At 46.6% G+C, this 13052-nt stretch overlaps 1 protein-coding gene across 1 annotated transcript in view; it reads right to left on the bottom strand.

Moving 5' to 3' along the window:
• Positions 1-621: 621 nt before the first annotated feature.
• Positions 622-13052, bottom strand: part of TMEM201 (transmembrane protein 201) — a 167975-nt gene continuing 155544 nt past the window's right edge. The window contains exon 11 of the mRNA XM_069241163.1: positions 622-1060. Within this exon, the coding sequence (XP_069097264.1) occupies positions 963-1060 (98 nt within the window). The 3' untranslated portion in view covers positions 622-962. The remainder of the gene's footprint in view (positions 1061-13052) is intronic.

Here is a 13052-nt window from a genome sequence, read left to right as displayed (position 1 = left end):
ATGATTTAGAATTGTGTTTACTCGGGTACCCTTACTTAACTATTTGTCTGTATTTACTCATGTAAATAACCAACTTAATCTTTTTATTTACCTGTTTCCTTTGTTTTATGTATTTACCATTTCAAGAAAGAAAAAAAACACACAATAAACATACTTTCTGGTGTACATTTAGGGCACTCTCCCTCACACATTAATACCAGCTGGTGCAAACAAAAAGATTTTACAACACTCAATGCCGAGGTAGACATGGAGACGCTTGACAAAACTGCCTAAATAAGTAGAATGGAGCAAACCAATGCAGTTAAAGCTTCTTTTGGTGGGGTGGAACACTTTACAGGTAACAGTTTTACATAGATGGCTCTGGTGCGCAAGAGTGAAGATGACCATTCCCATTATGACCATCAGAATTTCCTTTTCATTGAAGCATCTGACAGCACTGATAATACAAGTATAAAATTGATTTGTTCAGGATAATTCTTTTTTTTGCTGGTTGTGCAAACGCAGGCTTGCCAAATATTGTACATTAAGACACTGCAAAGTGGTACACTGTGAGATGAAGTATGTAAAAACATCCCAGACAACTCTTCGAGCCAGGCAACAGATGGCAACAACAAATTTAGATACTCAGTGAAAAGATTTAATTAACTTTTCATTACCCTATCTATACAGCAAAAGAGGCTTCGAAGGGAGCAAGGAGTAGTCCAGTTTGTTGCACAATCCCAAAACTGCACAAAGATAAAAAACCAAAAACAAAAAAAAGGCACCCCACTGGCTCCCTCCTAAAGTTTTTTTATTTTTATTTAAACACCCTGCAAACAGCAGAGTTCCCTCCACAGAGCAGCAGCAAGTCCTAGTGGTGATGTGGCTCCAGGCTCAAACTGAGGCAGTGCATGTTTATGCTGCAGGGCAGCAAGCTATGGCAGATAGTCCAAGAAGGCCAGCTGGCCTGAACATGGTGTCCCTCAGCGCAGGGCTTGGTAGAGGTAGACAGACGTGAATGTGGCATTGACAGCCAGGCTCACTGCAAGCATCCCACGAATAAAGGTGTTCCCAAAATAACCTAAAAAAAGACATAAAATTATAAATGTTACATATGCTTCAAATGGCATAGGGAAGCAGCAGGCAAAGCACAAGGCAGAAGGGAAACAAAGCAGTCAATCATACCTCATATTATGAAGCATGACAGTTCCCTCAACTGCAACACCCAGAATACCCTAATACTTTTACCTTATTACTAGAACACATATACACTGTACTAGCACCATTACCCACCAACATGCATGAGAAAGCTACCCCAACAGTGGTTCCTCAGTACTAATCATCACAAACAGACTCAACCTTTACTGATGGAGAGATATTTATCTTAGTAAGACGTCACAGAAGTGTCCTTTTATGTCATGAAAAGGAAAAGCTAATTACTTGAAATAAAGTGGTTTCATCAAATATTTTTATTAAATTCAGACATTTATCAGTCTCATACACACTGGATTCCAAAATACTTAAGTGAAAAGACTCTCCAAATTAACACGTCAATGCTAATTGTAACTTTAACTTTATAATAGTAATCTTTTAAAAACTGTCTATATAAAAGTCTTCCAAACCCCTTTACTAAATTAAAATGATATACAAAATAGCAACCACATTGACTAAAATGTTTTTTCTTATCCTCATTTGTGCGACACTGTTCCTTGAGTTCCAGGATAATCAAAAGTTGTTGAGCTCAAATGTTAACAATTGGAACCATTTACCACTGATAATCTGGGGACAGATTGATATTAGACACAAAAGTTAAATGACAAACTACCCTTGTTTATCAATAAACTTGTAATGGCACTGAGGCAGTACAGCCCAATGTTTACTCAAGTAGGTGTTCTACGTTTAGACACTCCAAGTACAGAACAGCATCTCAATACCTCGTAGTAACAGATTGTCCATTCAGAGCTAAAACCTCTGGCTCTCACCTTTTATGTCTTATCTTGTCTAACCTTTTTCTTTAATCACTACTAATTCAGGTATCTATCCACCATGCTTGAAATCTGCAGTAATCATCCATGTACTAAAAAACAAAGCTTTTGTCCCTTGAAACAGTTATCACCACACGTCTATCTAGAATGCGCGATACTGGTGTCCGAGACCTGGCACAAGATTGGACTTCATCCCATCTCTGTTCTTTCTTTTTCAGCATGTTGCCACTCCGCTCTGTCCTTTTGCTCCTCCCCTAGAAGCAGCTTCTAGATTTTGTCCTTCTACATACTGGGTGGGCAATGAAACTATCATCTGACTGAAAAGTGTCTTAAAACCAGACTCTTCTAGCTTGAGCCTAGCCTCAGCTACGACCCCCAAAAGTGTGGCATATGAGCACCAAGCATCAAAAACAGTTCAATTTGAAATGTGAGCCTAGAGCTAAATGTCATTCAAAGTAATGTATTCTTTAGGACTGGCAACTCGCGATTTTGGATGTTAGGCAGTCAAGAGTAGCCGCAAATCTGTTTTTACAGAAACAGTTCACATTCACAAGCTCTGGTTGCTAAAACAAAATGCATGAATCAGTGTAAGCAATAGCATTTGGAGTTTCAATTGCAGGTGTTAATTCATGAGGTTTCAATGCCACTGCCAAAACATTCCAAAGGACAAAGTGCCCACTCCAAGCCTAGAAGGTTCAATGGACCATAGTTTGCGAATCGCAGTTCGAGGGTGTGAAATTCTAGTGCTGGGGTGCCCAAACCACTGGTAACAGCTCTGGCCACTGGCAACAGCAAACATAATGCTAGACAATTTACCTTCTTGGATGTTGACCCGAGATTCAAATACATCTCTCTCTGGAACTGTATATGCAACAAAGATGCAAAGGGGTACTGCCTCGAGTGACGTCCTACAACTATCACACCTCTGGAACCAACTGGAAGGCGCACACACACCGGCTTTCCAGCAGCAGGGTCAGGATAAAGCAGGTCCACCCTCAACATGTACACCTCCTTCCGTGCTCTCAAGTGATGCAGCTAATGGTGATGACAAGATCTCATGCAGCTGGCTGGAGGGCACTCGTGTCCAAGAATTGGTAAGGTCTCATGACCGCTCCCAGAGGAACCTTCTCTTTGGCTGACATCTAGACCTCAGTGACAGGTGAACACTTCAGATTTGTAATCTAACATTTTCTCCTCAAGCAGCAGTCTCTCGTCACACAATCACAGAGCAATGTGGACGAAAACCTCTAAGTATAGACTTGTCAAGGACCTAGTATATTTTGCTTGGACTGAGCTTGTCTTAATTCTGGGTGTCTCCACCAATCCTAGAGGGAGCTGGGCACTATAAATAGCACATGCAGGGGGTTAAAACAATGCTAGCTTCTCTGGACGAACAGACTATGCATATACATCCTAAAAAGGTGGCTAGATTTGGGTCCTTCTGAACGAGGAAAAGATTGCTACTATAAGGTCTGGCTCCCCCCCCCCACACTCCCTCCCAATACACCATCTCAGGAGAGGAAGCTATCTCAAATCCAGCCATCCTGCTATATGCCTGTCCAATATTAGAGTATTAGGGGACAAGACCATGCAATGTGTAGGAAAGCTGCACTGATCTCCTTGCACTTTTTACACTACATAGGACTTCAATGCATGAATTTAGCAATGTGTTCTGATGTATAGTACACTCGATGTAAAACCTTGTGAATCAATGTATATATAGTTTAAAAGAGTTTTAATAAAACTCCTTGTGGATTGTCTGAAGATAGGTGGAGGTATATTACATACATGCTCAAGGGGTCCTTCCTATATTTGTTCTCTCATTTACATTTGGGAAGCTGGGTGACCCTATTCACCTTCTAACTTTTTTTTTTTTTTTTATAAAAGGGGTCGTTAAAAGGGGACCTCGTTAACCTGTGATCAGAACCATCACCAGCATTTTTCTGATAATGGCCAACAAAAGTGCACCTCTTATCCTTGTTCAGCTGCGCAATCACGTATTACCTCAGTGTGGACTATTTCTGAGTGCATAAAGTATATATATTTTTTTTATTTGCAGTGTCTCTCTGAATAATTTTAGTCAGGGCAGCGGGTTCAATTGCTGGGGGAAATTTAAGAATCTCGAACTCACCTCCTGCTTTAATCTGTGGTCAAACAAAATTGCCAATGCTGTATCCACAGATCAAGCTGATCTATTTCCTAATGGATCAAAAGGAAGAAATGGTTGCTCGTTGGACAAGCTTCGGTAAAGCTTTATCTGCTAGAGACAATTATCTAGTTGCGGATTCTTACCTTAGAGTTTCCCCCAGACGTCAGTCTGGATCTGGGGATTTTTCTCAAGCAGTGTCCCTGCATGCCATTAGGTGGCGTCGATCGTCTCCACGTCTGTCATCAGCTTCATCTGAGCCAGATATGACATCACAGGTTCTATATAGATAGGGGTCACCCCAGCACGCTGACATCAGTTTCTTTTCACAACTTTCCACACTAGAAGCACAGAGCCATGAAGAACACTGACCACGGGTGCGTCAAAACCAAGGCCCTGAAAGAGTAAACTCTGTATCTAGAAATCAGTTTGCAGAACGGGGAGGATGGGTGGGTTTGGTAAGGAATCTGCAACTATATACTGTCTCAACCAGGTAAGGTATTACCGAAGGTAAGTAACTTATCCATCTGATAGAGACATCTAGTTGAACATTCCTTACCTTAGAATAGATACCCAAGCAATCCCATCCCTGGAGGTGGGCTGCGAATCAAGATCACACCAGAAAGTCCTGGAAGACAGAACGACCAAAGTAGCCGTCCCTAGGGACCTGACTGTCCAGGAAGTAGTGCTTGGTGAATGTGTGCAGAGATGCCCACATGGCTGCCTGGCAGATATCCAGGACTGGAACACCTCGTGCCAACGCTGTGGTAGCTGCAGCTACTCTGGTTGAGTGAGCTCGCAAGCCCTCTGGGGGTTGCTTCTTTGCCAAAGCGTAGCACATTTTGATGCATCGCCTCCCCTTTCTTCACCCCCACATATCCTACAAAGAGTTGATCGTCCACCCGGAAGTCTTTAGTATGATCAAGGTAGAATGCCAATGCTCTTTTTGGGTCCAGGCGGTGGAGTCTCTCCTCCTCATGTGAGGGATGTGGGGGTGGGTAAAAAGTAGGCAAAGTGATGGACTAACCTACATGAAAGGGTGTTACTACGTTAGGGAGGAAAGAAGCCCTAGTGAGGAGTACCATTGTCAGGATGTACTGCCAGAAAAGGTGGTTTAGATGATAGAGCTTGGAGTTCACTTACCCTGCAACAGATGTAATGGCAACGAAGAAGGCAGCCTTGATGGTTAGGAGCCGAAAAGGGCAGCTATGAAGCAGCTCGAATGGAGGGCATTTCAGATATGTGAGGACCAAATTTAAATCCCATTGGGGCATGATAAATGGGATTGGTGGGTAGAGATGTGTGAGGCCTTTGAGAAACCTCACGACAATGGAAGATCTGAATAAAGAGGTTGGTCAGGTAGTCTCAGGAAGGCAAAGATAGCAGAAAGATAGCCCTTGAGGGTGCCTAAGGCAGTGCCCTGTTGGGCAAGAGAGAGATAACTAAGAGCAGAACTTCAAAAAGCGGTGCAGAGAGAGGATCGAGAGATTTGTCGATACACCATGCCAGAATTTTTTTCCAACGAAAGGCGTATACTGATTTGGTGCTGCCAAGATGATGTTACAGACTTCGGGTTGAAGGTCAAAAGCCATCAACTGTCGCCGCTCAATCCCCACGCAAGGAGGTGGAAAGTGGACAGATTTGGGTGGATGACTGTTCCCTGGTGCTGCGACAAAAGATCCTCCTGAATGGGCAGTCTGATTGGAGGAGCTATGGTCATGCTCAAGAGTTCGGGATACCAAACTCTGTGTCCTGTCCGGAGCCACCAGGATAACTTAGGCCCGGTCTTGCCTTCAGAACTCTGGGCAGAAGTGGTAGGGCGGAAAGGCGCACAGGAAGCCTGAGCGCTATTCGAGACGAAAAGCATTGCCGAGCAAGTGCTGCTTTGGAAACTCCAATGTGCAAAACAGCTGACATTGCGTATTCTCTGCGGAGAGATCTAACCAAGGCTCTCCCAACTGCCAAAAGAGACCTTGCGTCACCTCCGGATGAAGACGCCATTCGTGATTGACTATGCATAGTCTGCTCTGACATTCAAAGAGCCCGCCAGATGTTGAACCACCAGGGAAATGCCCTTATGTTCCAGCCAAGTCCATAGATGAAGAGCCTCTTGACAAAAAGTCCACGACCCCACTCCGCCTTGTTGGTTGCAGTACCACATGGCGGTGGTGTTGTCTGTGGGAAGCTGGCTCTGTATATACTATATAAAAATGAGATTTCATGTGCACAGCGTCCAGGGGTTCACCAAGAGGCTTGACAGAGGCAATAACAGATAATACAAATGCTCTATTTGTGGTAGTGTGGTCGAGCAGTTAGGCTTATCAGAGGGTAGTGTTAAGCATTTGTTGTACACACACAAGCTACAAGTGAAAAAACACACTCAATGACTTAACTCCAGGCCAACAGGTTTTTATATAGAAAAATATTATTTAGTTAATTTATATTAAGAACCACATGATTCGTTTAGCAGGTAAGTACATGAAAGGTACTTTGCATAGTAATAGTTGAGACTTTGAATAGATTCAATATTGTACACCGTTTTCATTAAAATGGCAAACGGCTAATTTAAAAGTGGACAGTGCAATTTTCAACAGTTTCTAGGGGCGGTAAGTACAGTACAGTTTCAGAGGTAAGTACCACAACCACACTTACAGGGTCAACCTCCTGGGTATAGGTAGTCCACAGTTGGGGGTTCAAGGTAACCCCAAACACCCAGCACCAGCAACACAGGGCCGCTCAGGTGCAGAGGCCAAACAGGAGCCAAAATAACATGAGCGCCTAAGGAGATAGGGGGTACTCCAGTTCCAGTCTGCTGGCAGGTAAATACCCGCATTCTCGGAGGGCAGACGGGGTGGCTAGACCCTCCTTGTGCCCACTCCTTCTGAGGAGGCTGGCTGGCGTGCCCTAGGGCATTGTAACACCAGGCCTGAGCCTTTGAGGCTCACCCCCAGGTGTTACAGTTCCTGCAGGGGGAGGTGTGAAGCACCTCCACCTAGTTCAGGTTTTGTTTCTGGCCCCAGAGAGCACAAGGGCTCTCACACCCATCTCTAAGATGTCCTGTGTGCATTTCTTAATAAATCCAACGTTGATATCAGTGTGGGTTTATTATTCTGGGAGGTTCGATACCAAACTTCCTAGTATTCAGTGTAGCCATTATGGAACTGTGGAGTTCGTTTTGACAAACTCCCAGACCATGTACTTAATATGGCCACACTGCAGTTACAATGTCTAAGAATGGACTTAGACACTGTAGCAGCATACTGCTCATGCAGCTATGCCCTCACCTGTGCTATAGTGCACCCGCCTTAGGGCTGTAAGGCCTGCTAGAGGAGTGACTTACATATGCCACAGGCAGTGTTTGGTGTGCATAGCACCCTGAGGGGGATGCCATGTTGACTTTGCCTTTTTCTCCCCACCAACACACACAATCTGCAATGGCAGTGTGCATGTGTTAGGTGAGGGGTCCCTTAGGGTGGCACAACATGCTGCAGCCCTCAGGGACCTTCCCTGGCCACAGCGCCCTTGGTACCACTGGTACCTTTTACAAGGGACTTAGCAGGTTAGCAGGCTCCCAGCACACACTCAGTAAAGTCAGCATCAATGTCAGGCAAAACGTGCAGGGGGTATAACTGCAACAAGGAACCATTTTCCTACATTGTCTGAACGGTTTCACTGCTTTCCCTTTGAGAGAGGGAAGAAATGCTTTCAATGCTAGTCGAATCGGCCCACGTTCCAATAGATTGATATGAAGCCCGGATTGCGCTGGAGACCAGAGGCCTCTGATTTCTAGCTCTTGCTCCATCCCAGGAGTGACGCATCTGTCACTACTGTGAGGACTGGTTGGGGAAAGGAGAGGGATCTGTCCTTGACCCAATCTTGATTCGTTAGCCATCACTGAAGATCTTTTGCAGTTCCTTCCGAGATCTGGACTTTGTCAGAGAGTCTGCCCTGATGCTGTGCCCACTGGAACTTCAGGTCTCACTGCAGAACCCGCATATGCCATCTGGCCTTTTGAACCAGCAGCATGCAGGAGACCATGGGGCCCAGCAGCCTCAGTCATTCTCACCAAAATCCCGGACAGAGGCTGAAACATTGGTATCATAGCCAATCCTGGACTCGCTTTTCGGGAGGATACGCCCGAAACTGCACTGTATCCAGAACAGCTCCTACGAAATGGAGTGTCTGAGAGGGAGTCAGGGGTGTCTTCAGCATCTTTATAGTGACCCCAGCGAATGCAAGAGGTTTGATGTAGTCTGGAGTCGGGAGACAAATTTCTGGGGTGTATTCGCCTTCAACAGCCAGTCGTCGAGGTAGGGGAAGACTGGGACACCTAACCTGCGCAGATGAGCTGCAACCACTACTGTCACCTTCGTGAACACCCGAGGGGCGCTGGTAAGGCCAAAAGGGAGCACAGTGAATTGAAAGTGCTTGTGGCCTACCACAAATCTTAGGTAATGTCTGTGGGCCGGCAAGATGGGGATGTGGAAGTATGCGTCCTGCAAGTCCAACAATACCATCCAGTCTCCCGGGTCCAGGGCACATAAGACCTGAGCCAGTGTCAGCATCTTGAACTTCTCCTTTTTGAGTAAGAGATTGGGGGCCGAAGGTCTAAGATAGGACGAAGGCCCTTGTCCTTCTTTGGCACCAGAACGTAGAGGAAATATCAACCATGACCTACCACTGATGCAGGGAACCTCTCTCTAGCTCCTTTAGCTAAAAGAGCTTGGACTTCCTCGCAGAGAAGTGCCATATGATCCTCCGATATGTGGTTGAATGAAGGTGACATGGCTGGAGGAGAAGACTCGAAAGGGAGTAGCCCTTCCGAACAATCTGGAGGACCCCACCTGTCCGTGGTAATGGATTTCCAGTGGAGCAGATGATGGCTAATCCTGCAACTGGTTACAGGTGTTCCAACGGACTAGGAAGGTTTGGAAGGTGAGGAGGAGGAGGGGAAGGGGAGAGGGAAAGGGGAAGGAGAGAGGGAAAGAAGGGGAAAGGGGGGGGGATGGACAGGATGGACTGGGCACCCCACTGGCTCCCTGCTCCACGAGATCGTGGAACCCCTACGTCCACGCAGGAGCTGTACAGCATGCACGGGTCGATGGCTCGGTGGAAAAGGACGCGGTTGGGTGCCCCTACCGAAGCCTCGAAAGGGGCGAGAGGCGGACTGGTGGGGTCTAGGGGCAGGAGCGAGGCCAAGGGACAGGGCCATGGCTCGGGAATCCTTGAAGCGCTCAAACGCCGAGTCAGCCTCGTCTCCGAAGAGACGGGTGCCATGAAAGGGCATGTTCATCAGCGCTTGCTGGACATCGCCTGAGAAGCCAGATACTCTCAGCCAGGCGTGACGTCAATGCCACCATCGATGCAACCGATCTGCCTAGAGAGTTGGTCGTATCCAGTCCACACCAAATGATAAAAACTTAGCTGCATCTCTTCCATCTGCGAGCGCTTGGAAGAGGACAGTCCGGGCCTCCTCCGGAACTGTAGGCAGCACCTGCGCCAGAGAAAGAAGAAGAGGACGCCTGGATCACAAGGCTCTCTGGCGTGGGGTGTTAGTTGAGGAATTTCAGGTCTGTTGGCGCAGGTCGATGGCAATGGGCAATCAACCGATTCACAGGAGCCCCTGTGCTGGGTCTGGACCAAGTACCCAAAAGGACGTCGGTCAGTGCCTCATTAAAGGGGTTGTGATGTGGAAGACCCCGGCTGAAGCACATCAGTTAGGATATTAGGCCTAATCTCCACAAAAGGTAGCTCTAGGTCCAATACCTCAGCCGCTCTTCTCACTACCATGGAGTACGTGGCGCCCTCCTCCGTAGCCACGGTAGGGGAAGAGAGCATACCAGTGTCAGGGGAGGTGTCTAGACCACTGGAATCACTCAAATCCTGCAGCCAGTCCATTTGGAGGTCAAGCTGGTATTCTAAAGGTTCCACCGGCCCCTCTAAACTCTCCCCTATCCATACCCATAAGTATGAGGGTCTGGATCAACCCTGGGCCCTGGAGAGCCCATAGAGAATGGAATCGGCATCAAACGACGTCGTTCCAGCTCTGGGTCGTCTGGTATGAGAAAAGGATCAATGTTGATTGTGGGACCAACCTACGTCGGGAGCATCGGTGTCTGACCCTGACGCTGGAGAAGGTCGCTGAGGCACGACCGGCGTCGGGGTAGATCCGAGATTGGATCCGGAGCAGCCCTCCGGAATCGTGGCCGAAGCAGACGACTTCGAACCCAAGGGGGCTCTCACCGACTCACCTGTGCCAGAAGGTGGGTCGGTCTGCCCAAAAAGGAGGTGCATTGCCTCATAAAACTCTATGAGCTGGGCAGGGGTTGCTCCTGCTCCCAGGAAGTCAGGGAAGTGAGGGGTGGACCCAGATGGAGGCTCTTAGGACGGAGGCCTGGAGCATCGACGCTCTTCTCGTGCTGCATCGTCCGAGCGATGGGGTGAAGTCAAAGAACGTTTGTTCTTTTTTGACTTCTTTTCCTTATGACCCGACTGTCCTGATGATTTCGAGGACGAAGAGTGGTGGTGACTCCGTGGCCGGGCCCGAGATCTTCCTTTCGAACGAGAACGCCGTGGAGTCTAATGTCGGGCTGTCATGAGCTTTAGGGACCGCTCCCTCAAAGCTGTCGGGTTCATGGCCCGACACTCAGAGCACGACTTTGGGTCGTGATCACGCTCCAGGCCCCAAAGACACACAAGGTGCGGATCCGTCACCGACAAACCGGTCTTACGGGACATCCCTCCATGTAACCACGACCTCCTAAAAAATCGTAGACAAAAATGTGTCGGCCCGCGGTCTAAAGACGCGCCGCATACCCAGCCTGCTGTGCACATTTCGAGGCCCCAAATTGGGCATGGGGTCTCGTTCTTTTTGAGCGTGACGCGCTTCCAGGCAGGTCTGACCTCCCCCACTCACCTGTTCTTTTTCTTCTTCCTTTCCTGTTGTTTTGTTGTGCCTTCCTTTATGTCTTTTCCTTTTCCCATTATACCCCTCTCTTCCCAGCATTCCTTGTTCCCTACTCTCTATGGCTCCTAGTCCATTATGTTCTATGTGTTTTTCCCTATCTAAGATGGTGTCCTTGTACTTCCTGTTGGTCGCTTCCTGTTTGTTGGTATTTAAGGGCAGTGATTCTTTCTCTCCTTGCGCTGCAACACTTTGTTTGGATGGTGTCTTCGCTCCTGCTTCCTCGTATTCTATACTGGCTCTAATCTGTTTGTGTTTTTTTCCTGTACTTTTGCTCCTGTATTTACCTATTCATTTTGTTCCTGTTTTCGGAACCTTTCGTTTTTAGTTTTTTTCCCCCTTTCAGGGTTATTTTTCCCTCTGGCACTGCTTCTGAGGGACACGACCTGCTCTTGGCGTTTCCATTGCCTGCAGCACCGTGGCTACCAGAAAGAGTCGCCCCTACCTGGGCCAAGGCCGAACATTCAGGAACAAGATCCTCACCACTCGGTCTGCAGACTCCAGGTTAAGGCAGCACGTAAGTCGTGACAAAATGTCGTAGTAGTCAAAAGGTGAATGAGGTAGCTCTTCTCTGGATCCGCGTGTAGACTGCCGCGGAAAGAACTGACGTCAGCGTGCCGGGGTGGCACCTATATACAACTGCAACATCATCATGACGAACACGATGCCACCGACACCTGCGGAGTCGACCAACGCCATCTAACGGCAAGCAGAGGTACTGCTCGAAGAAAGTCTCTGGGTCCATTCTGACGCCTGGGGGAATTCAAAAAGGTAAGGAATCTACAACCAGAAGTCTCTATCAGATACTACTGTGCATTGTCTGTACATCAACAAACAACTGTTCACTCACCTGTATTTACTACTTGCTCTTGTGTTCTTTTTATGTCACTAAGGCCACTTTGCATTTACCTGTGCCCAGACTCTGGTTCTTTAAACGTTTTATTTATATGGTTGTAAAACACATCCTGTGATTAGAACCCATTCCTTTGGATAACACATTGATTGACTACATTAACTCTTCGGTTTCAAAAAGTGTTGAAGTGTGTGCAGTTTTTTCATATGATATGTACAAACTGATACTGGTTGTTTTTTTCCTTGTATTCAACTGATTTTTGCACTTGCATGGCGAGGACTGTTTTTCTCTCTCTCTCTCTCTCTCTCTCTCTCTCTCTAGTGAAACGTGATCATTTTTAAACATCCCGACAAGGCTCACTTGTTTGATACAAAATCTTATGCTTATACACAGACTGTTTTTTTTTTCTTTTCCTTGGAATGAACAGAATGCCAATGTAGTCCTCAAGTTCCTCACTGGAGTTTTGGCAAATTCATTTTGATGAACTTGCATCTTTTTTATGCTGAGAAGCTTTCATACAGAACATACACTGGGGCCCTGAATTAAGTTTGGGGTATTTGTTTTGGTATCCTGATAAACAGGATCGCTCCAGAAATAAAGATCACTGGACATGTAAGGCTATACTGAAGTGAGCAACAAGGACCCCTTAAAAGTTTGAGGAAAAGAAAGCTATCACAATTTATGTTAGCATAGCCTGGAAGTGTCGAAGGTTTTTAAAGGAAAGGGCAAGGGAACGGGAATACACGTCAGCTTTATGATACACTCCTCAGTAGCAGCACCACTTCTCCTAGCAACACAATTCTGAAAGTCAATTCCAGAGGAACACCATCCTCTGTAATGGATAGACATTAACTTCCACAGTCCATAAATGCTTACAATAATCCCAAATGCCCTTCATATATCAATTAGCATAATCTCGAACTTCTACAAATCAAGGACCAAGGTTTAACAAAGTGTTTGTGAATTGTTTAGACTTTACCAGTGGTGCTTAAAAAACAAAGTAAACAAGAATGTAAATCGTGGGCTGTACCTGCAGCTATAACGTCTAGAAAGGATTCTGACTTTACCAAGATGTGAGTGATTTGAAGAGATGCACTAGTGCCTCAGTCAGCTTGTCTGTAAGGT

This window comes from Pleurodeles waltl, chromosome 6, assembly GCF_031143425.1.
Source record: "Pleurodeles waltl isolate 20211129_DDA chromosome 6, aPleWal1.hap1.20221129, whole genome shotgun sequence".
NCBI classification, from domain to species: Eukaryota; Metazoa; Chordata; class Amphibia; order Caudata; family Salamandridae; genus Pleurodeles; species Pleurodeles waltl.
The sequence above is the reverse complement of the archived record's forward strand: the minus strand, read 5'-3'. Positions and strand labels throughout refer to the sequence as shown.